At 38.6% G+C, this 26,877-nt stretch overlaps 1 protein-coding gene across 2 annotated transcripts in view; it reads left to right on the top strand.

Annotated features, from left to right (window-relative positions):
- Window positions 1-26,877, top strand: part of ARHGAP6 (Rho GTPase activating protein 6) — a 100,559-nt gene that overhangs the window by 60,025 nt on the left and 13,657 nt on the right. For both annotated transcript variants that reach the window (XM_008048753.2, XM_008048748.2), the window contains exons 9-10: window positions 7,393-7,572; window positions 20,658-20,755. In XM_008048753.2, coding sequence (XP_008046944.1) covers window positions 7,393-7,572; window positions 20,658-20,755 — 278 coding nt within the window. The remainder of the gene's footprint in view (window positions 1-7,392; window positions 7,573-20,657; window positions 20,756-26,877) is intronic.

Below are 26,877 nucleotides of genomic sequence, written 5' to 3'. Positions count from 1 at the left end.
TTAGCCATTTACCTCTATAGTAGTTATAATTAGTGAAACCCCTGCTGGCTTCATGTTTCGTAATATGGCACTGACACCTTATTTCAGCAAACACAGCCCTTCGGTGAGTATACTGTAATTCTCATAATTGTTAAGTAGTTCTATTACTCGTCTGAATGTCAGCCTTTATCGACTGCAGATATAACACGAACTGTAGAGTCATCTGTCTAATTGCTGGGTAAAGGCAGACCTCTGTGTTTATAGGTACTTTCGTTGCTTTTTTGACAATTCTCAAGTACCATGTGAGAAGGAGAAAGTCAGGTCTCAAGTGACTAAGAAGGCGTTGAGGAAAGTAAAAAGTCCAATCAAACTCACTATTGCACTTTTAGATTCATTTTCAGATATTCTTTCAGTTCAAATGTTGAACAAGATTTCATTGCCTATGCCAAAAAGAAGAAAATATTGTTGTGTAGGCGTAAATGAAACTTAGCATGCTGGAACACGAGTTAACATTTATGTCTTTCCTTCTACGTGCTGACTTTGTGTTATAGTCTATATATATCATATATATGATAATTCTCCTAATAATCAAGAGAAGTATCATTGTCCCCACGTTTCAGAGGTGGAAACTGAGGACCAGAGGAGCTAATTAACTTACCCAGCATCCCACAGAGAACCTCCACTGAAGATTGTGCAAGTAGTTAAGTTATGCATTTCACAACTTTGGGGGAGGTGTCATAGTCAGTGTAGACTTGCACAGTTATTAGGACAGTGTCCCAACAGATGATAGTACAAGATCTGAAGGAAAGGCTTCCTTTTTTTCAATTGGCACAAAGTCATCATACTGGCTAGTGGTCGGGTTGGTCTCCTGACTAGTGAAGTCCTAGATGTGCATCAAACCCAAGCCAGTCTAACTTACCGAGAAAAAAACATGAAGAGAATAGAAACTAGAAGGAAGAAAAAAACTATACTGGAGATTTAAGTCCGAGTTTCTCAGCCTCTGCACAATTAATATCTGGGGCCAGATAATTCTTTGTCATGGGAGCTGTCCTGTTAAATGTAGGTTATTTAGCAATATCCCTCTAATAGTCCTCTACCTACTAAATGCCAATGGCAGCACATTCCCCCTGTTCCCAAAGTTGCGACAACCAAAAGTATCTCCAAACATTGCCAAGTCTCCCCTCGGTTGGGTGATCAAAATTATCCCTGGTTGAGAGCATTTGGTGACTTTATGACACACTGACCATGTGTTGTTGAACAAATCTATTAACCATCTGAACTTAGGGAATGAAAAATCTTCAGCTGGAACTGCACAGTGGTTGAGGGGCCTAGTTTACTATTGGAATATGAAAACATCCCATTATCAGTAAAGTTGTACAAGAAAGCAAGGGATTGCAAGGGTTTGTAGACACTCTTGACCTAAACCTTGCATCAGAACGAAAGACTAACAACCAAATATTAGCAGCAGGAGAAATATAAGAATAGCATTGCCTCCATGAATTGGTTAACAGTGACAGGAAAGCAAATAGCCCACGCAGCCATCTTGGACTGGAGTAGCAGTGAAGTAGCAGTGAAGTACTGAAGGAGATGATGGAAAATGGGACCACAGAGTGCTGAATGCCTCTGTGAGGGGGCAGGCATTTGATTCTTTTAAGCCATGAATCTTTGGAAGGACTCAGCTAACAGGTTATGTGATCCATGCTGTAGACTGGCTAGAGACAGAGGGAGGGTGAGTTAGGAGGCTTTTGTGTCAATGACAATCTGGACAACAGCAATTCCCATTATAAATATTTCCATGTAAGAATGGCCTTGGTATTTGAATTATGCATGTCCTGAGCACCTACACAGAGTTCTTCTAAACCAATGACCACTGTTCAGAGATTTTTAAATGACAGTTCTCAGGATACTGTGGCATCCAGGAGGTGGAGGAAGTGAGGACAAAGGCAAATATAGGATTAGGGGATGTGCTGCAGAGTCACTGCAGACATTCAGAGAAGACGTGATGCACATGAGCCAGCAAAGTTAGGAATGACTTCATGGAAGAGACTGAATTTAAGCTAGGGATTGAGTAAACAACCACACAAGCACAGCATAGGAATGGTGTTAGCTAACCCCTATAGGGAGAGGACTGAGTCCTTTGTTATTCTTTTGGTTGGTTTACTATGAAGAGGTAGAGAATATGGAATGGAGAATTCCATATGGAGAATTGTAAAATATGGTCAAGAAACAATGCATTTTCAACTTCTGTTATCTTTTTTTAGTTGTTATCTGTTAGGTCATTGTTTTTATGGATTGCAACGTAGAAGAAAACTAGAGCAGATTGTCAAGAAGCTTGAAGGCTCACAAGGCTCTGCCAGTACCTTTGCTGCATGACCTTGTCTTTAGGAAAGAGAGGAAGAGGAAGGAAAGCAAAGTTGGAATGGAGGAGGTCTTAGCTTGCTCATCTATAAAGTGAATATGTTTCCTCTCTGAGAGGTGCTTAAAATTCAACACATTATTAGCTGATGGTATCTTAATGACACCTGAAGGAAGGGCATGAGAAAAATTGTTAACTAGTCGATCAGTGGTTTTTTGGGAAAAAATAGCAGCATTTTATTGAATTGTGGTGTTTTGCTATCTTGTGTTTGTTTTGTTTTCTTTCGTTTTGTTTAGTTTGCTATTTGCTTTGCTCCTTAGGGAAAAGAGAAATTCCTTAATGTTTGAAACATTTCATTTCTTCTTGAAAAAAATATAGCAGGAACAAAATTGAAACCTCCTGAGCAGTGGTTTTTCAGAGAATTCAAGAACTCCCTGATATTGGAAAATGTGCTGTGAATATGCACTTGTTTGGTGAGAGAGTTCATAGCTGGCATTGAGTTCTCAAAGGGTCTATGAGGCAAAAAAAAAAAACCAGAAAAAAACAAGTTACAAACACCAACGGAGGGCAGTGATTACTGATCTTTGAAAACTACATGCCTTTAGGAAATGGTAGGTGGACTTTGCAACTTTAGCGAGACCTGTGCCTCACTCGTTTCAGCCTTGTCCAGCCCTGAATTTTTGGGTTTTGTTATTTATTTATTTATTTATTTAAGCATATTTTTTATTATAAAATTGTGGGGTACAGTTAAGGGTTAGGCATATAAATATGCATCGTTCAGTCACCCTTGTTGATAAGGGGTGTCCCCCCGTCCCCAGACAGATATTGACTACCGTTAATCCCACCTCCCTTCCCCTCCCTGTCCCCCCATAGTTTCCCACCACTGTCAATCCTTTTCTTATAGTATTACGATGGATGTTCAAGATCTGCTATATGAGTGAGAATATGTGATACTCAGATCTCTGTTTCTGTGAGAGATCACTCAGTATTATAGACTCTAGTTCCAACCAGGTTGCTGCAAAGTTCATGATTTTTTTCTTTTTTATGGCTGCATAGTATTCCATCATGTATATGTACCACATTTTAAAAATATAGTCCTCTTTTGATGGACAGCATGGTTGGTTCCAGGTTCTTGCTATTGTGAACAGTGCTGCAATAAACATACGTGTGCAAGTATCTTTTTTATAGAGTGATTTGAGTTCTTCAGGGTATATTCCCATGTGCTAAAAAGAAAAAAACAAACAACCCCATTACAAAGTGGGCAAAAGATATGAACAGACACTTCTCAAAAGAAGACATACGAGCGGCCAACAGACACATGAAGAAATGTTCAACCTCACTAATCATCAAGGAGATGCAAATTAAAACTACACTGAGATACCACCTAACTCCAGTCAGAATGGCCATTATCAACAACTCAAAAAATAACAGATGCTGGTTTTTGTTTTTTAATTTAGAGATGTGGTCTGGCTGTGTTGCCCAAGCTGGTCTCAAACTCCTGGGCTCAAGAGATCCTCCCGCCTCGGCTTCCGAAAGTACTAAGATTACAGGTGTGAGCCCCCACACCTGGCCTGTCCAGGCCTGTTTTAAAGTTCCTTTTCCCATTTCCCCATGCCCTAGTTGGGTCTGCCGAGCACGAGGGGAACAGGAGGAGGTGCACATATGTAAGGAAGAGTAGCTTCCTGGGGCAGGATCTCCGGCTTTGCTTCTTAGTGCACCACCTCCTGGCTCTAAGCTCTGGGTATTACTTTTCTCATCTATAAAGTTAGGACACCAGCAGTTGCTGCCTGTAAACTTATAGTGAGAAAGAGTTGAAATAGCCAGTGGAGAGCCCCTAGCCTAGTGTCTGTACAACCTAGACTTTTAATAAATGTGAGCTATTCATATAAGGCTTAGAAATGATCTAGGATGCTTATTTTACGAAGATAAACATTTTCTTGAATTGGCTGGCTAATTAAATAATTAAGTAATGGCTGGGGCTTGAGTGCAGATTCTATTATCAAGACACAGCCACACAGCTTATATAAATATACGCTGAAACACAAGGAGCAAAGGTCAACATTGCCCGGGAGCAAATCTCTCTTCTATTTAAAAAAAAACCAAAAGGTGTGAACAAACCCCAGCAGCTTGATCTGCAGCTGGAACCTATGTGCAATTTTACAGATGGATTGTATTGCATTCCCAGAATAGCAACAGGAGGAGAGGGTGGAAACAGAGCTCTGGACTATCCTTGTACTAAACATTATTTTAAAAGAAGACAAAAATCTTCTATTTGTTAATGGAGAGAGAGAGAGAGAGAATCCTAATATTACTTTTAAGGGGGAAGGGAAAGCACTCCAAGCACTCCAAATGCCTCTGAATTCTAAAGAGAGGAATTAGAAAATGACATGTATTTGATTTTGTCCTTAACCATGAATTTCCAGGAAAAGAAATGAAAATGTGTCATTTTATATCAATGAATAAAACAAAGAAAAATAATTGAATGACCCTACATAAAGGGCACATTCAAATCCCTAGTATTTACCACATGAAATAGTTTCCCCTGGTGACCAATTATTTACCTGAAAACAGCCTCATCTTCTAAAAATAACACAACCCATGTACCACACTGGGATTGCAGAGCAGGGAGCCACCAGCTTAGGGCTCCACAAATTGAGGGTGGGACTCAGGGGGCTTTGTCTAGGCTATTCTTCAGGATTCCTCTATTCTATGCTGGGCACCTAGGTGCTTCTCAAAGGTTGTGAAGATCTCCACCAAGCAGTCAGTTCCCGCACTTATCCTAACATTCCTAGATTCTCAACTAGTACTAACAAGAGAAATAAACATTCACGCAGACTAGTGGATCTCAACAGGGAGCAATTTTTCCCAACAAGGGACATATGATCACATCTAGGGACAATTTTGGTTGTCGCAACTGTAGGTGGGGGGGCTCTGGCATCTAGTGGGTGACGCCAGGGTGGCTGTTCAAAATCCTACAATGTACAAGGCAGCCCCCGCAGCAATGAATGACCCAGCCCCAAATGTCACTGGTACCGAGGTGGACAAACCCTAGCTTAGAGAAACGTGCAGACTCTCTCTCTCAACTGAAAAACAAACAAGTAAGTAAAAGAATTCCCAAACTTTTAAAAATGCTTATACTCCTTATTACAATAATTCGTTTTGTAGGAATTACTCCTAAGACAGCACTAAGCCAATATGACAAAATGTCTTTTCGAGGAAATTTTTTTGTACCGTTTCTTATAATAACTGAAAACTGAAGACAACATACATGCTCATCAGCTGGCTCTTGGTTAAAACAAGTCATGGTTTATTCATGCAACAGGGTCAATAAAGACTGAAGACAGAAGATTTTTTGAAATGGGAAGATTAATGCTATATATTGTTGAGACAATAAGCAAGTTACAAAATAATATATAGAGTATGATCCCAGTTTTACAAAAGAAAATAACATAGATATGCATGTTTATGCATAAGAAGACATATGAGTGGCTGGTTCTTGGCAGTGGTGGAATCTTGGGCAATTTTTAAATTGTGTTTACCTGTACTTTCTAGTTATTAATATATTGAACATGAATGATTTGTTTATACTTCAAGTTAAAATATAGCACCCTCCCTTCACCCTGTACTCCCCTTGAGCTCCTCCCATCTTTCTTCTTCCTTCTTCTCCCTGAGACCTTTTGAAGACAGTGTCTGCATTCACTGTTTCCACTTCTGCAACTTGTGGCTCATTCCTGCCACACCACTGCCATGGTTGTTAGCTAGGACACCAGAGCCATCAGAGTCCAATCCGGAGGGAAGGGTCCTATTTCAGTGAAGCTCTGCCACAGTTGATCACTCACTTGAAACTTCCCTATCATTTCTTCTCAGACACAGGTTTCTCTTATTCTCCAGCTTCTCACCCATTCCCAGTCCCCTTCATCATTTCATTAGCTGCTTCTGAAGGGTGATGGACTCTCAGGAACCCGTTTTTAGTCCTCCACGTTCATCACTTCCTTTCCTTCCATTTTGTTTGCTTGTTTATTTAAACATGTGATGCTCAGCCTCAGCATGAGCTCCCTCAGTTTTCACCCTCTCCACAGCTTTGGAAGCTGATCTTCATCCCTACTTCTTCAGTCCTAGTTCAGACGCTAGCTGCTGTAGCCCAGACTGTTGTGATGTGTACCAGGTGGTCCCACTTCCTTGCATCCACCACTGCCTGGTCGATAGATTGTTCTTCCTAAAATGCAAATCCCATCTTTATTCTGTTCTGTCCAGAATCCTCTTGCCCTTAGATCACAATTTGTCCTCCTTGGTCTGACACACAAAGACCCTCTCACCTGGCCCTTGCCCACATTTCCTGCAGAACCTCCTGCCACACTGAGGTGCATGGGGCTCCTTGACATATTTTACATGTTTCTGTCTTTGCACATGGTGTTTTTACCACTGAGAAATTGTCCCCTACCCCAAATCCTTTGCTGTTCAGCCTAGCAAACTCTTCTTCTTTCCAGATTTTCTGAAAATATTGCCTCCTCTGTGATACTGTCCTTAGGGCCTACAGGGTTGAGAGCTTTATATTTTGTACTTGCTACCTGTAAATGATAGATTGATTTTCCCCCTAGAATGTGAGTTCTTTAAAATAAGGACTGTATTGTGATTATTGTTGGAAAAAAATTTATATAATTATAAACCAGGAAAAATGCCTAGCCTATAGTAGATGCTGAGTGGGTGGATCAATGAAGAGATTATGGATGTATGGATGGATGGATGACTGAATGGATGAAAGTCACTATTTCTTAAGTGAAAACAGAATATAAATTTTATATAGTACCAGTTTCATAATAAACAACTTGGAGTTGAAAGTTTTTACTCAGTATGCTGTGAGGTAACCACTGAGCTATGAACTTTAATCCAAGATATCAGGCAAAAGGAAAATGTTGGTGTCCCTCATGGATTCTGACAGAGGTGATTATGTCCTTGAAGGAAAAAAATGGAAAGGAAAAGGTTGCATTGATTCTTGAATCACCCAGCATTTTGAAGGAAAAATGTAACAACAGTCCTTGTGTTCTCGTCTCCCATAGGTCACTGGGAATAAAATGACATCTCTAAACTTGGCCACCATATTTGGACCCAACCTGCTGCACAAGCAGAAGTCATCTGACAAAGAATTCTCAGTTCAGAGTTCAGCCAGGGCTGAGGAGAGCACGGCCATCATAGCTGTGGTGCAGAAGATGATCGAAAATTATGAAGCCCTGTTCATGGTAGGTGGCCTTTCTGTGGCAGGGCGTCTCAGTAAACCGTCGATCGGTTGCCTCTAGAGGCATAATGAAACTCAAGTACACCACCTACTGGTGTGCAGTGCTGCTCAATGAATTCACTGGAAGCCAGGCAGTTTCATAGGAGTAGAAAATTTCATAACTATGATATCACTTTAAGTTTATGATTCCACGTTTAAACAAACATATCCAAATGTAATTTTCATTTTGTTGTCCTCTAAACAGTGGTCATATTTTGGAGTCATTTAGCTATTTACAAAGCAATGTCCTTGTTCAAAATATTGATAAAACCTTTCTTTTTGGTATTCGATCTGTGTCCCTTATGAATTCATGTACTCATAAGCATCCTCAGTGACTGCACCTTCTCCAAGGTCAATCTTGACATTTTACCTCCCACATGAAGATTCTCCTGTCCTTCCTGTGTCCTTCCCATGCCAGTTCTCAGTGCCATACTGTTCTTATTGATGTTTATCTTACTCAACATTGTATACAGTCATTTATTACCATTTCCCCTAGAGATTATAAGTGCATTTAAAACTAGGGCTGTGCCCTTGTTATCTCCTCTCTGTATCCTCTGTACACTTTTGGAAGGCCCTCCATCTGGCAGGCACTCAATAAATATTTTTTAGATTTGTATTGAATTACCAGTTCCTGTTTTCCTTCATAAAACTGCATTGCTTGCTCCAACTTCCCTTGAAACATTAGAACAAGTGCCAACTCCCTTCTATTTCTGTTTGCCACTCATATCCCATGTCAAAATTTACAGGAACTTTCTCCATGTTTCATTTCTCTTGTCAATTTGCAGGCACCTAAGTTTGCCTATTCCATGAGCGCCTTTTGTGACTCCTTCGACCAAGAAGGCTAGTTACCTCTTTTAAATCTCCTTAATAGTTTTGTCTACACTTACCAAATGCCTTGCATTAGATTTGTCCATGCTTGTCTTACACCAGTTACTTTTTGTAAATTTGAGAGCCAGTGGTTTAGAATATTTGCCCTCCATGCCTTACCTATGTGACGGGGACCAAGTAAGTTAGTACTCATTAGGCATCAATTTTAGCTTTAGAAATGAAAAATAAAAATGTGACCTAATTCTCAAGGTGGTTACCAGAATCATTTGATATGTGAATGCATTATGCAAACTAAAAATCTATGCAAGTGTGAATTAATAATTATATTAGCTGAGTAATGCTTACTGTCTCAAATCCCAGTACTTTAATCCAGAAATAAACATCTCTTTGACACAAAGCTCAATTGGATGTTTGCTGGACAGCCTTCCAGGTGGCGATTTAGGAACCCCAACTCCTTGCTTCTTGAGACGCTTTCATTTCCTAGGGTTGTGAGGGTAACCCCAGAAAAGGCATCCATTATTTCCATTCAAATCCCATTGGTCAGAACTTACCCACAAGCCACATTTAACCTCAAGGGAAGCTGGGAAATGTATTCTGGCTGGATGCTCAGGAGGAAGAAAAGATGGATTTACCACAGTGAAGGTTCACTGAAGTAGTACAGTGTGTTGCTCCTCTTTGTGTCTCTGAAGTACATAATAAACTCTCAAAAAATACTGAATTATCATTAACTTTATATTAAATTCACACTTTAACCCAAATCCTCATCATTAACTACATAGTTGCATGAATTAATCAAATGTCTCGACTTTTCAATGTTTTCTCTCTCTCTCTCTCTCTCTCTCTCTCTCTCTTTTTTTTGAGTCAAGGTCTCACTTTGTCAACCAGGCTGATGCAGTGGCACAATCAGAGCTCACCACAGCCTCAATCTCCTGGGCTCAGGCGATTCTCCTGCCTCAGCTACCTGAGTAGCTGGGACTATAGACATGCACCACCATGCCCAGCTACTTTTGTTTTTTGTTGTAAAGACGAGGCTTCGCTATGTTGCCCAGGCTGGTCACAAACTCCTGGGCTCAAGCGATCCTCTTGTCTCAGCCTTCCAACATGCTGGGATTATAGGCATGAGCTAAAACTTGTCAACATTTTCATCAAGTTTTAAGTCACATGCCATTTTGGCAAGTAGTCGGCATTATTTCATGTCCTCTAGATTTTTTTCACAAAATAATGTCTCTCATTGATTTTAATTCTATTACCTAAATTCTATATTCTAAGTAAAATTCTTCTTTATATGAAACCGCAAACCAACCATGAGGCATTTATTTTTGCCTTAGATACTAACAAAACTCTTTGTTTCTTTGAAAGTGCAGCTGCTGCCATTTTAATTGTCATCCCTCTTCTCTTCATCTCCTGCCACCTGAATTACCAAGAACAGCATAAAAATATCAGTGTTCTACCTTTTCCATCCTTTTCCAAATCAGATCTTTGCTTGCCATTCTCTGTTGAGATTCTTATGAGTGGTAGCTCATATTTTTGTTCTCCAACTATGGCCTTTATTTCTCAAAGGGTCCTTTCCTGGCCACCTTGTCTGAAATGTACCTCCCCCTTACTCCTACCGCCACCCCCGCTCTCTCTCTCTCTCTCTCTCTCTCTCACACACACACACACACACACACACATACACACACACACATTCTCACTTCCCTTTTTCCTTTCCCTACTTCTCTTTAGCACCTACCACTACTAATGTAGGGTTTTACTAATTTCTCTTGTTTGCTGTATGTTTCCCCCACTAAAATGTAAACTCCGTGACAAGATGATTTTTTGATCCATTTCCATAAACAGTACTTTCCTTAATGCATTACTACTGTGCCTGGGACATGATAGAAACATAATAACTATTGATTGAATTAATGAATGACTCAATGGTAGTTTCGTAACATAGGATTTCCACATTACCACTTCTTACTCCTTATACATATGGAAAGGTTTTGGCATGGGAAAATTGAGGATACTTTTCTCAGAATAAGTTAACTATCAATATAATTATTCTTGATGTCCTTACAAGGATTATGGGAATTATGTATTGAGAAAATGAACACTGAAGTGGGAGAAGAGAGGCAAAGATCCTAAGCCTGGGTCTGTAAAAAGAAACTGACTCAGGAACCAAAAAACTTTACTGTCTCTGCTATGCATTAGCTATATGACCTCGTCTTCTTAGATTTCTGTTCTTTTAGTTCTCAAAAGACTAGATTTGAACAAATGAGACCCAGGACCCCTTCTATTTCTAAAAACTGCATGGTTCTATACCCTAGTACTGACTTCCCCTCCTTCACTGTTATATAGTACAGAATAAAATTAATCACCTCACATTTTAGATTCTCTTGGCATATCTGGCATTTCAGAATCTAGTCGGTTATACCGAGGCTGGTGGTTGGTTGGCAAAGCTGGTCTGTGTGGGTGGACAAAAATGCCATCGTGTGTATAGCTATTTTATTTTGTTTTATTTTTCTTTTTTAAGAAGCCTTCAGAATTATTATAATTCCAAACAAGGACGGATGAAGCTAGACAGGACCTGATGGTTAAAAGTAGTCAGCAATTGTGCAGTTTCACAAGTTCTTGGAAGGGTTTATGAGTTAAGAAAGGGAGGCATTACTTCCACTGGCATTAGAAAGGAAGACTTGTTAGGAAAGGTGACCATGAGCTTGTCTTTGAAGGCAAAACAGACCTGGAGGCAATGATTCCACAGAACTGGTGGAAGGGACATAAAAACCCACAGAAGGCTGGCAGGGACCCAAAGTTCTAATGTCCTTCATTTCCTCATGCTGAGACTGCCTCTCCCAAGTGACCAGTATCTGAGTTAACGGAAAAGGGCAGAAAAGAACCTGGCTTTGTCCCATACTTCGGAAGAAGTACCTAGATTCAGAGGCTAGCACACAGTTCGAGAGTCTGGCTAGGACCATCTTTCACATGGAAATTTTAGAACTGAAAATAGATCATGTTAACAGACATCATGATCACTCTATCAAAAGACTGAGGCAGCAGATTATAACAGTGGTTCTCAAACTTTAGTGTGCAGCACAGTTGCAAGGAAACTTGTTAGATATTCTGATTTCTAGGCTACACTCAGATTTGAATTGAGCAGCCCCATGGAGTGGGGCCCAGGAATCTGTGCTTTCTAATGCACACCTCCAGGGAGTTCTGGTAGTTTTTAACCATGCCTTAGGAAGCAAAATCTGGGAAACACCAGCATATTGAAAAGACCGCAAGATTTGGAATGCGCTACCAAAATTCAAATCCCTGCTCAGCCGTTTATTCACTAGATGATCTTGGGCCCCACGCTTAACTTCCCTAATTCTTAATTTTCCTGTTGTAAAAATATGAGACCAAGTGACCTACTTTACAGGATTGTTTTGAGAATTAAAAACGACATTTTAAGGCACGCTAGAACAGGATTGACATATACTAGGAATCAAAAAAAAAAAAAAAAGATTGCTGCTATTATTACATGAAGGTGAGAGGGTGCCTGGAAGTTAAGCCCACCCTGGTCATCGCATATAATGCTGTGACTGCTCTCACACATGCATACTCCTAAGCCCTTACTCTGCTTTGCTTTTTTTCCATAGCGTTTATTACCTTTCAACTCACTATATTGTTTTATTTATTATGCATATTGAAACCTAATAGAATGCAAACCTTATGAAAGCAGGGATTTTTGTTTGCTCTGTTCACTGACATTCACAGCGCCTAGAAATTATGTGGCAGAAGATGGATGCTCAGTAATCACTTGTTGAATGAATATTGCAACTCTATATTGCTAGAAAATGTATTTTTGTTGTTTTTGTTTGTTTGTTTGTTTCTAGTCCAGTGCCCATATTGCTTAAATTCCCTTACCTTTAAATCATGACCCTCCATTTCTGATTAACAACTATGTAAAAACTGATCAACATAAAATGATACTCTCCAGGACCAGGGAAATAGAAGACAAGAATCATGTAAATCTAAAAGTTATCATTGATATTATCGTAAGTAGAAAGCATTCCCTGACCAAATCTTTGACATACTAATTATTCTGAAGATTATTGCTTCTGTAACTAATTTTGGGAATTCCGGAGAAAACTCTCCATGTCTCTTGGAATTAATAAAGGCTTCTGAGCAGAGTAAAGAAAACCATCCCCTCGTCTAAGGGCTGATATTATATGATCCTTAGTAGGGCCTTTTTGGACAGAGGCAGAGAAGAGAAGGCACCACCCGAGTGCAGTGAAGACGTGGGAAAGCCAGTGTGTTCCCACCCCACTGGGTCATCAGCCTGAGCTGGGGACCGGCTCACTGCACATGGGAAATTTCAAATGAACGCTCGGGGGAGCAAGGGTCAGAGGCTGTGATGAGGACTCCAAGCTCAGAAGCCAGGCTTTGCTTTGTGTTCTCTTTATTCCCTGTTGAAAACTGTATTTTCTTAAAGCCTTTTTGTATGCCAAGTCAAAAGGAGTCAAGCAATCATCCTGGTCATCAAGCAAGAAGCCATCCCTCCCATAGAATTATATGTGATTTCCATTTCTTTTTCTATGTAACAAAAATACCACTATTTTTGTGCCATGGTTTGGGCTAGTCCTTACATCATCAGTTTATCTAGATCTCGCCACTACTTCATGAGGAGTAAGCCAAGTTCGTTTGCCTAAGTGATGCAGTGACTAAGTGAATTATTTTATGATGCTTCCCCACACAGAAGAGGCACTTTGATATGGCATCTCAGATACGGAGTCCTTTTAGAGGAGAAGAAAAGGAAATTATTTTGAGCCAATCTGAATGTAGGCATTTGTCTATAATCCCAGTTACTCAGGAGGCTAGGGAAGGAGGATCATTTGAGCCCAGAAATTTGAGGCTGCAGTGAGCTATGACTGCACCACTGCACTCCAGCCTGAGTGACAGAGTGAGACCCCAACTCAAGAAAGAAAGAGAGAGAGAGAGAGAGAGAGAGAGAGAGAGAGAGAGAGAGAGAGAGAGAGAAAGGGAGAAAGGGAGAAAATGGGGCATGAAGCAGAGCTTTAACAGCCTTAATACAGCTGTATTAATCATAGCACCCACATCCTTGATGTTCAGGCCAGCATATGGCTTCAGGAACCAGCATGTGTTCCTGCTGGCACCTGCTCACCTTGTCCCTATCTGCAAAGACAGAACATGTGTCCTATTGGTGTCACACGTAGGTGGAAAGGAACAGAAGCATATAACATCTGAACCGTTTCCACTTCCTTTTAGCCGTTGCCATGGAGCAATGACTGCTAATTTGTCTTCATCTTCCTGACTTGAGTCATCCACTGTCCCATGAGCCCCAGGCTCCTGCACTGGATTTGTTCACTAATGTGCCCCAATTGCCAAAACACACTGCCTGGCATGTATCAGGCACTTGAGAAATATTTGTCAAATTGAATGTATCTTGAATCTCCAGTGCACCCAGCTCCCCTTAAATGATGAAACCATCAGTTACAACAGAGCCACACCAAAGTTTCTAAGCTAGGTCTGCCTTTGTTTGAGTTTTTGCTCCCATAAACAGCCAAAGAGATTTCTTTTAGTGTGTTTGTTAACTATAAAATGTCATCATTATTTCCAGTGATATTTACTTTTGCTGGGTTTTAAAGCCAAGCATCCTTCTTAGCCAATTGCAAAGTGGTGGATTCGTGCGGAACACTCAGCAGCAAGTACAGTAGGGCTGGGTCCTGGGAGTTGCTCTTTGAAAAGCCCTTAATGGCTTGTTATGGTGACTTACTAAAGGGAGAAAACTCACACCATTTTCCTCCCTCAGTGGTTTATGTAATAAACGACTTCATGGCAGTTATTCCCTAGGCAGTTATTCAAGGTTTCGTTTTTAATTTGATAGGGTAGATTTTAATTGTGACAGTTTTATTCCTTCATATGTGCGATGTTTACATTTTTTTCACTGAAGTCGGAGAGTCCAAAGTTCTTTTGATTTTTGGAATAGCATTATGCTTTAAAGGAACTCATTAAAACCTAGGGAGTTGAGTCTCCAGATAAACACATCCATAAATGGTACCCTTAGAAAATATCTAGAATTACTAAATAGTTGACTAAAGCCCAGTAGAGATTTTAGTTTAAAACAATGAATTGTATCTGAAGAATTGCTTTGGGCAAGAATTGCTTTTTGACATGCAACATTACTTGATTTTTAAAAAAAGTAATGTGTCCTTCATTATCCTACTCCTTAGCTCCCATTTTGCCATATACAAAATCCCAGAAGTAGAAAAGAAAAAAGTTGCTTAATTATTGAGTTATGCTTTTATTTTTTGAGTTTTTGTATTGATAGAGAAAATAGTGTAAGAACTTAGAAAAATTCAAATGATCATCAGCTGGGAAAGAAAATATATTTCCTGTTCTAGAAATGAATAGCAAGAAGACTGTGCTACAATATGTAGACAAACATCTAGACGAGGGCAACATAACATGTACACACCATGTAGACCATAATCTTGAGTGGTTTTATATTATTATTTTTCTTAACCATTTCAACAACATTCACTGAGCATCCATTGGGTAGAAAATACTGTCCTAGCTTTTGTTCTGGAACAGCATAAAATTGAGTGAATGAGTAAGTGACTGAGTGAGTGGGTGAGGGTCATGGAAATGCAAGTAGGAGCTTCTGGAGAGAAAACTGTAGGAAGGCAAAGTTAGAGGGAAAGAAATGAGACGTAATTTATGACTAACAGAGAGGGGAATAATCAACAGCAGGTGGCTTTCAACATCAGCATTTATTATGTCGCATAGTAAGAAGCCTAGGGGAGCACAATTTTCACAGCTTAGTGGCACTTTTCTCTCTCTGCTCTGCCATGTTTAGTTGCAAAATGACTGCAGTTGTTGCCAGCATCTCTTGCAGTCGTCACTACATCAAATAACAAAGAGAGACGTTTCCTCTCATGCACCTCTTTTTAACATGGAAAAGGATCTTTTCCAGAAGCTCCCTTAGGGTACCTTGGCCGGAATTGGCACACATGATCTTGCACTAGCTTCAAGAGAGGCTGACAGAAAACTGAACCTGTATCAGTTCTGGGTGGAAAAATCAGATAATCCTTACCTTAAGAAAATTTACCTTTTAATGATGTGATCAGCAGGAAGACTCAAGTTCTGATGAAAGAGAAGGAACTGGAAGGGGGAGACTACACAGAGTCTGGCTTCCAGACCATTGCAGTTGAGGGGCCAAGAAGTCACAGGCTGTAACTCTAGAAATTTAAAGGGAGGTTGGGAGCAGAAGCATAGAGAGAGAAAAATCTCATAACTTACTTGCCCACAAGAAGAGTTAATCAAGAGGAGGAGGAAGAGAAGGAAGAGAAGGTGGAGGAAGAGAAGAAGGAGGAGGGGCATAATTCTTCTCTGTGGGTGGACAGAAACAGAGCCAGAGAGGTACAATGACTATAGTGAAGAAAAAAAAACTGCAGGACAAATATTGTCCATTATCATTTTGTCTGCTTTTTTAAACTTTTGAGTGTTTAACTTATTTCATCTATTTCTAATATAACTTTTTATTACTAGCCCTCTTTGCAATTGATAAGGTATTTTCAAATTTGTGAGCCCTTTTGGTTCCAATAATACCCCCATTAAGGAAAATTAATATGCCTGTAGGATTCTCAGATTAGGAGCAGAATCCTAAAGAATGTGGTTGATGTGTCCACATTTCTATTAACTATAAGCAGTGTTTACATTAATTATAAGCAGCAGAGCAAAGGCTGGACTTCATGGACTGTTGACTCAATCAAATATTTTTTTGACAGCATCCTAATTCCTGAAAAGGTATACTAAGTAACTGGTCTGCCTGGATATTTCTTTCTTACTTACTTTAAGCTAATGTTTTCTATCAGTTTATTCACTTGACTTTTCTCTCTCTATTAAGCGCTTAAATTAATAGAAAAATGAATGCTCATCCAATTGAATTGAGCCAGTACTTTGAAATTTTTAGTAAATGACAGGAAATGAAATGTGCAACTATAGCCAAATATTAGAAGAATTATGGGAAAAGAACAAAGTATGCTGTTGTATGAATATTCGAAAAAATCAGTTCTGGGCGTCATTTCAAATTTCTTACCTCATTTTCCCACTGACCCTAATTCTATGAACCATTCCTTTATTTTTAAAAATATGGTTTAATCATATAAATTTTTGAAGCTACCTTAAATCATTTTTCAACAGGATGTATTATAAATTAATTAATTATATGCACTGTGGTCAGTTTTGCATAATACATAGAGCAATATCATCTATTCTTTCTGTAATACATAGATGTACCTTTTTAAACGGTATCTTTTTCTTTATTTGTAAATTGTGTCTCCAAGCCAAAATGATATCATGGGTTTTAAAAAATATATAGATAGATTTATAGATGGGACCCTTTCTATTTGCATTTGTTTCCAGGTAAGAGTCGTGTATGCTACATAAAATATTCCTCAATAATTACAATTGCTTGGGAGTCAAACCTACCTGAATGAGTAAAAACTCTAAATTGCACACTACCTTTACATTAAGATATGGAAAGTTATTTTTAAAATCATGATATTTCTGGTAGCATAACTTGATAATGCATTCAAGTTGCTAATTTATTATTAGACATACCACATACTCTCAAAGAATCAACATTGTGACGCTTGCACCACTCTGAAGGACATGCACTCTACTTGTTTATTCTTCAGTCGGAATGGATTGGTGCTTGGAGCAAATGTTCATTACATGTCTAAGCATAGCAAATTTTAAATTTAACTAACTAGATAAAATGCAAGTACTTTTCCTAATTTTCTCATGGATTTTCTTTTTAAAAGGAGTTTGAGATATTCAGTTTTGGCCTATATTAGTTTTTGCTTTGCTGAACATTTTTTAAAAAATGATTTCTCATTTTTACCCTTTAAGTATTACTTTTTCAAAAAAACTGATAAATAGCACATATCTATTGGGTCATGATGTTTAAAAAATATAGTAAAAATGATCAATGTTTTTATTTGTTCAATTTACTCAACAAAGTAAGAGATTAGACTTTCCCAGCCTTGATGTAAATGTCCTGCCCCTTCTTTTCTCTCCCCATTTTCATTCCCAAGCCACTGTATTTGTTCACAGAGCTTCAAGTACCATCTATATGTGTCTCCTGAATTTCTATGGCCAATTCAGACTTCTCCGAACTCCAGATCTTTATTCCCAACTATCCACATTCATTTGAATGTTTCACAGACCTCTCAACATTATCATATCAAAGCTACACTCCTAAACTTGACCCTGGCCTTCTCCTGCAGCTTCTCTGAACCAGAGAACAGCAACCTCAGCTCTTTAATTATGAAGGCCCCAAAGGTTGAAGTCATCTTTTCTTCTTGTTCCTTTTCCTCTCTCCATTCAATAAATTATCTAATGCTCTCATCTCTATCTTCACTATTTTCATGATCCAAATATTTCTAGTCATCTCACCGTCTCAGTTCAGCACCCATCACGTCTCATCTGGATAGATCTACAGCCCCTGTGTGCTCTCTCCCCACTTCATTTTCCCTGCAATCGATTCTCAACTCAGCAGAATGACAACTCACTTTAGTCATCTGTTCAAAATCTCCAGTGGTTCCCCATCCACTTCAAATAAGAGAAAAAGTTCTTATCACGACCTGCAAGACTCTGACATCTGACTCTGGCTCTATGACCGCAACCTACCACTCGCCTCCTGCCTTACTCTCTTTCAACCTCACTGACCTCCTCACTGCTTCTGACTCAAGACCTTTATTGTTGATTATTTTTTTCTTTCTGCCTGGAATGATTTTCTCCAAGTCCGTCATCAATTTTGGTTCTCTGCTAAAATGTCAGCTTCCCTAGGACCTGATCATCCTATTTAAAAGTGCATCTTTCTAGCATTTCTCATTGCCCTTTTTTGCTTTGTTTTTCTCCATATTTTCCTTGTGTGTTTGTTTAGCGCCTGTCTTCCCATATTCATACTAAGCTCCATGATGATAATGCTTCTTGTCTATTGGTTTGTAGCTGAATTCCAAGCATCCAGTGCCTGGCACATAATAAGCATTCACCCACTTTTTATGCAATGAATAAAAGGAATGAGATAGGAGAAGACCTGAGCGAGAAGTGCAGTGGTGCTAAAGTAGAGGTTGTGTCAGATGACTGTTAAGGAAGAAGACAGGAAAAACAGATTGAGGAGTGCAGGCAAGTGGAGGGCTTCCACGGTGGGAATAAAAAACGTTTCCAGCAAGCAAGTTTCTTGACCAAAGCATTCGGACAACCATGTACAAAAAAATCTGATACACATGCTAAGGAAATAGTTCACAAATTAGCAAGCTGTTGTATCAAAAGTCCACCAAAGATGTGCTTTTCTTTTTAAGTAAAATCTTAAACTGGCTTAAGGAATCTGGGAGTTCACATGACTGACCAATCCAAAAGCAAATATGGCTTCAGACATAGTTTGATTAAAGACTCAACTGATATCAAGGCACCCCTTTTTCCTCTTTCCTTTTCTTGGTATTGTTTGCCGAATTGTCAGCACAATCATCAGGTCCTATATAGGTATAGGCCCTGTGTGTCTCTCTCTCAGAAGTCTCAGGGAAATTCTTACAGCTTTTCATTGCCTGATGGGGTCACATGTCCATTGCTCAGGCAATTATGGTGGTCTGGGAATGGAATGATCAATAGACTTAGACTAGGGTGCACACTTTACTATTGAAACAAAAGTCGAGTAGCAGTTTGTTCTTCAGAGGGAACTTGGGGTATAACTGTTACAAGAAGAGAAAAACGGAGGCTCGTAATGGCCAACAGATGACCACTACAAAGGGATAATGAGGGTTCAAACTTGGGTCATTGGAGTTGGAATGGAAGAGGGAGGAAAGGAGTAACTGTGATGAAATCAAGTAGGCTTCCTGGCTCTGAATGGGGAAGAGAGAGGACAGCAAGAATTGAATACAATTCTAAGATTTCAAGTTTGTGTGGCTAGAGTTTGGCAATGTCATTAATGAAAATTCAGGATGATGTAGGAGGAATGGATTTATAGGAGAAGGAACACATTTCCCTGCTTTCTCATCCCTGTTTTTATTAATAAAATTGTTTCCAGCTTCTCTGAACTCAAGAACCAAAGTGTTCTGTAAGAGGCAAAAAGCAAATTCTTCCACCAATACTTATTCTCAGAAGACTTGTCCCTGTGATTTTTAAAAGTCTTCTCTCTCAGCCCACGTGTGAAAGAATCAAAATGAAAATTTATGTTCTTTCAATAGTTAGAATTTCCTTGGGTTGGGCTATCAGCTTCTGGAATAAAAAACCATCAGTCATAGCTGTGTTTAATCCTCTCACATAGAACATTTCCACACAGATGATTTAGGGTTGTGAGCCTATCTTCTAATGTACTGTGGATTAGTCTCAGAGAAACACGTGATGCTCATTGATAGGACTCTACTAGATGAGTACTGAATTATGAGACGAGAAATTTTTAATTGTTGAGGGTCCAGGGTGCAAGAAAGGAGTGAAGCCAGGGACCAAATAACAAAGTGGCATGTGCAAATGCATTAGCCAGCTTTTTTTTTATTTTTGAGCATTTACTATTGACCAAGTACTGTTCTAAAGTCACAGCATATTGTAAGTCACTTAATAACTATAACCACTTTTTGTGGTGAGTACTATTGTTATCCCCATTATACAGATGAAGAAGCTGAGACCTAGAACAGTCCTTGTCTATGTACCTTGCTGAAGGTCCTACAGTTAGTGAAGTGGTGAAGCTAGGATTCAAATACATGCAGTCTGGCTTAAGGGCTGGTTCTCTTAGTAAACTGATCAGATGTTCCAGAACTGCCCAAAACAGTCATCATTTATGCCTGTTGCCTTGGCATAATTACAAATATGAACTCTAGAAAGTGTTCCCATCTGGGCAATAAATTATAGACACTATTCCTCTTAACTATGATATTTTGCTTTTTCAAATCCAAGAAAATCTAACCTGAACAACAGAAGCATCCAAGTGGTTATGTTGTGTCTCCAGGCATTTAAAGGGTGACATTTTTGATTGAATATGACTATTTGGTAATCATCCAGTTTGTTCTAAGAATTAAACCAGCTTTATGGATTGGCATAGTTTGGTTTTAACCAGCGAATCTCTCTGCTCTCTTACTACTTTCAGGTTTGTTTTATACTATGGTAAAGTTGCCAATGACCATATTTTGTTTATTTCTGAAATGATTATATTTATGCCAGAACATTTGGCTCTTCCAGGTTCCCCCAGATCTCCAGAACGAAGTGCTGATCAGCCTGTTAGAGACTGATCCTGATGTCGTGGACTATTTACTCAGAAGAAAGGCTTCCCAATCGACGTGAGTATGCCAGTTTTCCATCTTCTAAAGCCACGTTGGGGATTTTTATTTTCATTTCTGAAGAATTAGAAAAGCTTACATAACTTCACGCAGAGTGACCTGAAGTGGAATTTTGGCAACTTTCTGGCAACTCTGATCAGTTCACCTCACCAGAAAATGTTTCAGTCTTACCAATCCACTTAGCGAATTAGAAACCACTTGACAAGATTGCGTTTGTTTCATTTTCAGCTTTCTCTAGCCTCTTGAGGTTTTTTGACTGTGTTTAGTAAGGCGGGGGGGGGGGGGGGGGGCTCTAAATCACCGTCAAGAAGCTCAAGGGACTCTAACCCACATCAGTGATTCTACTTCTAGAATCCTGATGACTGTGCCTAGGGGCCCCTAAGACTATGCCTGTATGCATCTTATTCATATAGCTTTATCAGCGGGAGTGACCCATTATCAAACCGTGAGACAAATCTCAGCCAAAGCCTGGGTGTTCATTTGAAATTAAAGGTGTGCAACTTCTTGTCTCTTCTGTTTTTTATATCTAGTATTCTTTTGCTAAAAATGCACACTGTTCTCTACATGCACCCATGTTTGCAATGAGTAAAACGCAAGCCATGCTGCAGACTATGGTTTACTGCCATTTTTGCCCCCAAAGGAGGCACACTGAATTTTTACATTAATCAGATTTTATGGTGAATTCCAACCTGTGCTACAGAGACAGAGTGTATGGGGGCACTGAGCATTTGGCAGAGCCAGTTAAGGGGATAATATTGTATTATTAACCTGGAGCAATATCACCACCACGACACCAAACCTTAAATTTGTGATGGGAAAGGTTGTTGCCAATCTCATATAAAATTATCATTTGTGTTATACTTTTAATCTACTGAATGTCAACAATTCTAAAACATATTTTCTCCCATGTTTTATCATCTCTGAAGTTGAGGCTAATCTTATAATCAGTAACATGTCCTAATGTAATTTATAGCACTTTTTTCTTTCTTAGTCATATATGAAATAATATGTCTCATTTGATGGTGTCTTAGAAACAGACTCATGTTAAATGACGCTTACATGTTGATGTCAAATTTGAGAAATTAATTTTCATTTATGATTATTTCAGATATTTTAAAAATCATATTATTTAGAGAAATTTGGTGAAAAGGAATTCCATGTTGTTCAACCTTCTTCTTTCCCAGATCATCACATTAATAGCACTGTTAAATTCAGCTTCTCCATTTCCAACTGAGCAGGGAAGACCTTTTAATTGGATCATCTTTTCAAATGCACTTTTAAAAATTCATGTCTGTGCCAGTCACTGCCAGGCCAAATTCTGTCTCAAGTAAGACGTTTTGCCTAGATTTAAGCCCCAAGAGCCATGAATGAATAAAAATATATTTCAATTGTGTAAATGAGCTGGCATTATGTGGTCTTGCCTTTCATGTCAGAGAATTGGGCTTACACTTAAGTTTGTGTTTTACCTACATTTCTAACCTTCATCAAGGTGTAAGTTCTCATTTATACTAACAAATGACTTTTCCTTCCAACCGATCATGTACCATCTGAATTTTAATGAACTTGCTCCCCTTCTTTGTGCATAAAAAAGGACATAGTAGCATTTCCATTTGTGAATCTCTTATTAAACTGCATTTATAACATATCATTGGTATTCTGTGGGAAAGCTGAAAAACAATGAAAAAAACCATTGACTGTTGACTGACCAAATTTTTGCTTTTGTAAGGCATTGCTAGATAGATTAAATGTTGTACTTTAAAGAAGAGTTGATAGGAGTTATTTGTATGTGTTTTTCAAGTATGCTGTTTGCATATAAATGTCAAGGTAAGAAGTGAATCTTTACTATTAGGAAAAGAAAGAAATGTACATGTTAAACCTATCTCTAGCTGTACAATTTTCAGCCTCTTCTCATACTTATCACTGTAAGTGTAAGAAGCAGAAATGTAAAGTCTAGGTGAGTTGACTCTAGACCAAGATCTTGGCTAAGTGTCAGGGATTCCAGGATAGAAGGGTGAGCTCATGGGAACTCTGTATATGTCAGGGACCAGCATTATCAGAGAAGGGAAAACATTTGGAGAAAAATTATTTAGTAAGGAGGAGAAAAACATAAGTGTTAGTTTTGTTTGTTTTCTTCTAGGTACTTGTTAAAGAACAGCTCAGAAGGATAACCTCTTTGGGTCCCCTCTGACTGAGGGAGCTTTTCTGTCCTCTCAATAAATCCTGTTTAAAAAAAAAAAAAAAAGAACAGCTCAGAAGACTGATAATGATATCATGAGGTAGAAATGCATATATTAATAAATAAATATTTTAGTGGCCTTTTGAGGCTTAAGAATCCTACCCCTTAAACTGTAGGTGATCTCTTTGTGCCTTAAACTCGTGCTTCTGAGACTTTACTGCACATGCAGATCACCAGGATATTTTGTTAAAATTTTCTTTCTGAATCAGTAAAACTGGGGGAAGAGGTCTGAGAATCTGAATTTCTAACAAGCTCCCAAGTGTTGTTGATACTGCTGGTCCATGATTCAAACCTTGACTAGAAAAGGCTTAAAATCATATCATAATCAAAGTAAATTCTTGCTTTTAAGAGCTTTCAGACTTGTTGGAGGAGGCCTCTAATGATAAAAATAATAGAACTGTTATTAAGTACATTGCAGAGTGCAGAAAATAGGCACTAGATCCATGGCTCTCAGTCTCACCTGCCCCTTGGAATCTCCCGGGAAGCTTGAAAAACAACTGTACCTAAGCCACCCATCAGAGTTTCTGGTTCATTTGTTCTGGGTTACAATCTTTCCTCCTAAACATTGAAAGTGTTAAAAAGATTTTCAGGTGATTCTAATGAACAACAAGGGCTAAGAACTTCTAGCTTAGATCTACCACATTGAGTTTCACAAATTTACTCTCACGCAGGAGCTTGAGCTCAGTGATCTTTTGACATTAAGAAGATGACCTTGTGTTAGCAGAAGAAGAGAACCAATGCTCTGGACCATAAATTCACTTGGAGTTTGGAGAAAGGAAAGTGGTGTGATTTGCAGTCTCAGAGATGGCTTCTGAGTAGAGGAAGGATTTGCAGTGAACTGTGAAGACTAGGGAGAATGCAACAAGCCTGGATGTTTGAGGAGACATAACAGTAAATATGTTGGCTGGCTGGGGGCACAATAGAGGCTGGCTAGCATTGATGGCAGAAGCCCTTAAATGGCATCCTGAGGGGTGGTGCTTAAATCAAGATGCAGTGATGATGGATTACTGTGATAGTAGATTATAGAAATGGTAAATTACAGTACCCTAAACTGCAAGATAGTGTTGACCTCATTGGCGTGTTAGTTATCCAACAAAAACACGTGCTTGTGTTGTCAATTATCCATCAATAACACTTGATTGTGTAGTCAATTATTCATCAATACCACATACTAATGTAGTTAAATACACTGATTACAACTTTGGATCCAGAAACAGATCAAAAGTTTGAATTCTAGTTCCACTACTATTAGCTATGTGGTCTTGAGTAAATTAGTTCATCTCTCTCTGTCTCAGTTTCCTCATCTGCAAACGAGATAAAAAGTGCCAACATTAATACAGAGTTATTTGGCTTATCATAAATACTAGGTAAATGTTAACAATTACTATTGTATTACTTTAAATTTTAGCAGTTTGTTCATTTACAACTACTTACTAAAGACTTGGGCATCACTAGATTCTACTTTGGTTTTCATGAGCTAGCAATCTACCGGGCAATATGACACAAGGAACAACCCATCCACTTTAAGTTGTGGCATAGTGTCTAAAAGTAAAGCCCATCATTCATTTGTAACACTTTTTTTTTCCTGAAGCTTCTGTTCTTTGCCTCCAGTTCACATACCTAAATAAAGCTTTACATTCCTGTGAGGCCAAGTGGAAACTGCATAAGATTTTACTTGGAGGGGAAAAGAAGCAAGTTTTCAAAAGAGTGCAAAACCAAGAAAAATAAAATATTTATTATAAGTTCTGTCTTGAAAGAGCAAACATTTAGTGATATTTGGGGACTTAATGTTTTGTTTTTGTTTGGGTTTTTCCCTTCTTTCCACAGCATCAGTATTGAAGCAGTGAAAGGAGAATTCACTATTTTTTCCCTCATTTGTCTGCTTAAAGGTTTGGCTTCAACCAAAACGGGATGCCAAAGGGAGATTAGAAGAGATTTTTATTACTAAGAATGCAAGACGTCCAAGTTTTGTTTTGTTCTGTTGAATTGCTTGTCTGGAATATTTATTAGAATTATAAGCTTTTTTCTCCAAAGGTACTTAAAATAGATCCACCACCCTTTGATTTAGCGATATGAATTAATACGGCATGAGAATGGAAGGTTAATAAAAAAAGACAAGGTATATTGAATGCGAGTGTTTGAAACAGAACAAGGGTATCATAACAGGGCTGGGACTAGCGAACCAGAAAATAAGAGACTTGCCTAGACACAGAATTTAAGGGGTACCAAAAAACTCACTATATTACTATATTGTAATGTAATATTTTAAAAAATCCAAGTTGATGTCACAAACCTTTGCTGAACAAAATATCAAAATTTTGAAAAGACTAGTGCCATGCTTAGCCATACTGGAACCTGAAGTAAAAGGTAAAATGTGTGCCCTGGCTTAAATGAAAGCAACTCATAAATCAGAATTTCTTTTTTTTTTCCTTCTTTTTATTGGTTTAGAGACAGGCTCCCAGTCTGTCACCCAGACTGGAGTGCAGTGGTGCTATCATATCTCACTGCAGTCTCAAATTCCTAGGCTCAAGTGATCTTTCTGCCTAAGTCTCCAGGGTGGCTACCACACCCAGCTAACATAAAAAAAAAAAATTTGGAGACATAGGGTCTCGCTATGTTACCCAGGCTGGTCTCAAACTTCTAGCTTCAAGCGATTCTCCCACCTCAGTCTCCCAAAGTGAGATTTTCAAAATTTACTTTGTTTATCTCAGTTCTTACTAAGAGAATGACTATGTTCAATAACTTCTCTTGACCAAGTGGCAGTCTCAAATAGTTTTAAATTAACTTAACCTGGAAAATAATAATGAAAGTCTGTTTGGGCATACATAAAACATTTAAACTTAATATAATGCTGTAAGTTCTAATGTCTCTACTTTTCAATTTTTAAATATTTTTCAACTGCCTTGAAATTCTGGGGAAAAATTAACTAACTTGTATATAGAGATATACAATTTTCTTTTTGCCTGAGGTATCTCAGGCCCTCAGAGTTCTATATAAGAGATGCTTTGCTGAACTGAGCATGATTAATGTGAAAATCCTCTGTAAATCTGGAGCTCAGGAGAGCTCAGCAGAGCTCAGACCATCCATGACGTGGTAACTAGTTTCAACAACGGTTCTCATAATTTTTAAATATAGGCTTGAGAAAATGTAGGAGAAAGATTTACTCTTATTCCATCAAACCTCACAGGCTTTCCAGGAATAGAATATTAATTAAACATGGCTAAGTAAAGCATCTTCCCTACTATATTCTGAAAGCAATATCAAAATAGAATAAATTTAACTGCATTTGAGAAGAAGGTAGATATGGATGAACTAAACCCATAGAAATATATTTTTAAATTTCATTGTGGTTAATTCTATTAGTGACTGTTCACAAAGTTTTTACTGAAGTTTCAAAAAAATAGGAAAACTGATGACTAGTGTGTCAGGACCATGATCGAAAACCAGTACTCATCTCAAAAGATGAAATTTCGGAACTGGAAAATAATTGTTTTGTTTAGTTGGATGTTCATCCTATCAAATGATAAACCTAACCTACCTTCTTTATTCTGGGGAAGTTTTAGACTTTCTTGTAATTTAAAGATATCACATTTAGCTTATAAATAATCATGTAGACAATTTATTTTAATCTTTCAAAGATCATCATAAACAGTGTCTTCTTTCACAAATCTAAGGAGCGTTAACAGATGGACTGTTATTTCTCTTTTTCTGTACTAGGATGTGTCAAATCAGAAAGGGGTTCAGGAACTTTTCAGAGACAAGAAATCTGACTTTACCAGTATGTTATAACTGCAAAGAATCCTATCAATTAGCAGTAACTGGTGGCCTCAACTGTCATTTCATTCCAGTATCCTGGAAAGTATAAAGCAGGAATCCCCCTCTACTC

This window comes from Carlito syrichta, unplaced genomic scaffold (genome assembly GCF_000164805.1).
Source record: "Carlito syrichta isolate Samal-C Ts95f unplaced genomic scaffold, Tarsius_syrichta-2.0.1 Scaffold48748, whole genome shotgun sequence".
NCBI classification, from domain to species: domain Eukaryota; kingdom Metazoa; phylum Chordata; class Mammalia; order Primates; family Tarsiidae; genus Carlito; species Carlito syrichta.
Note: the sequence above shows the minus strand (reverse complement) of the source record. Positions and strands in the feature narration are given on the sequence as shown.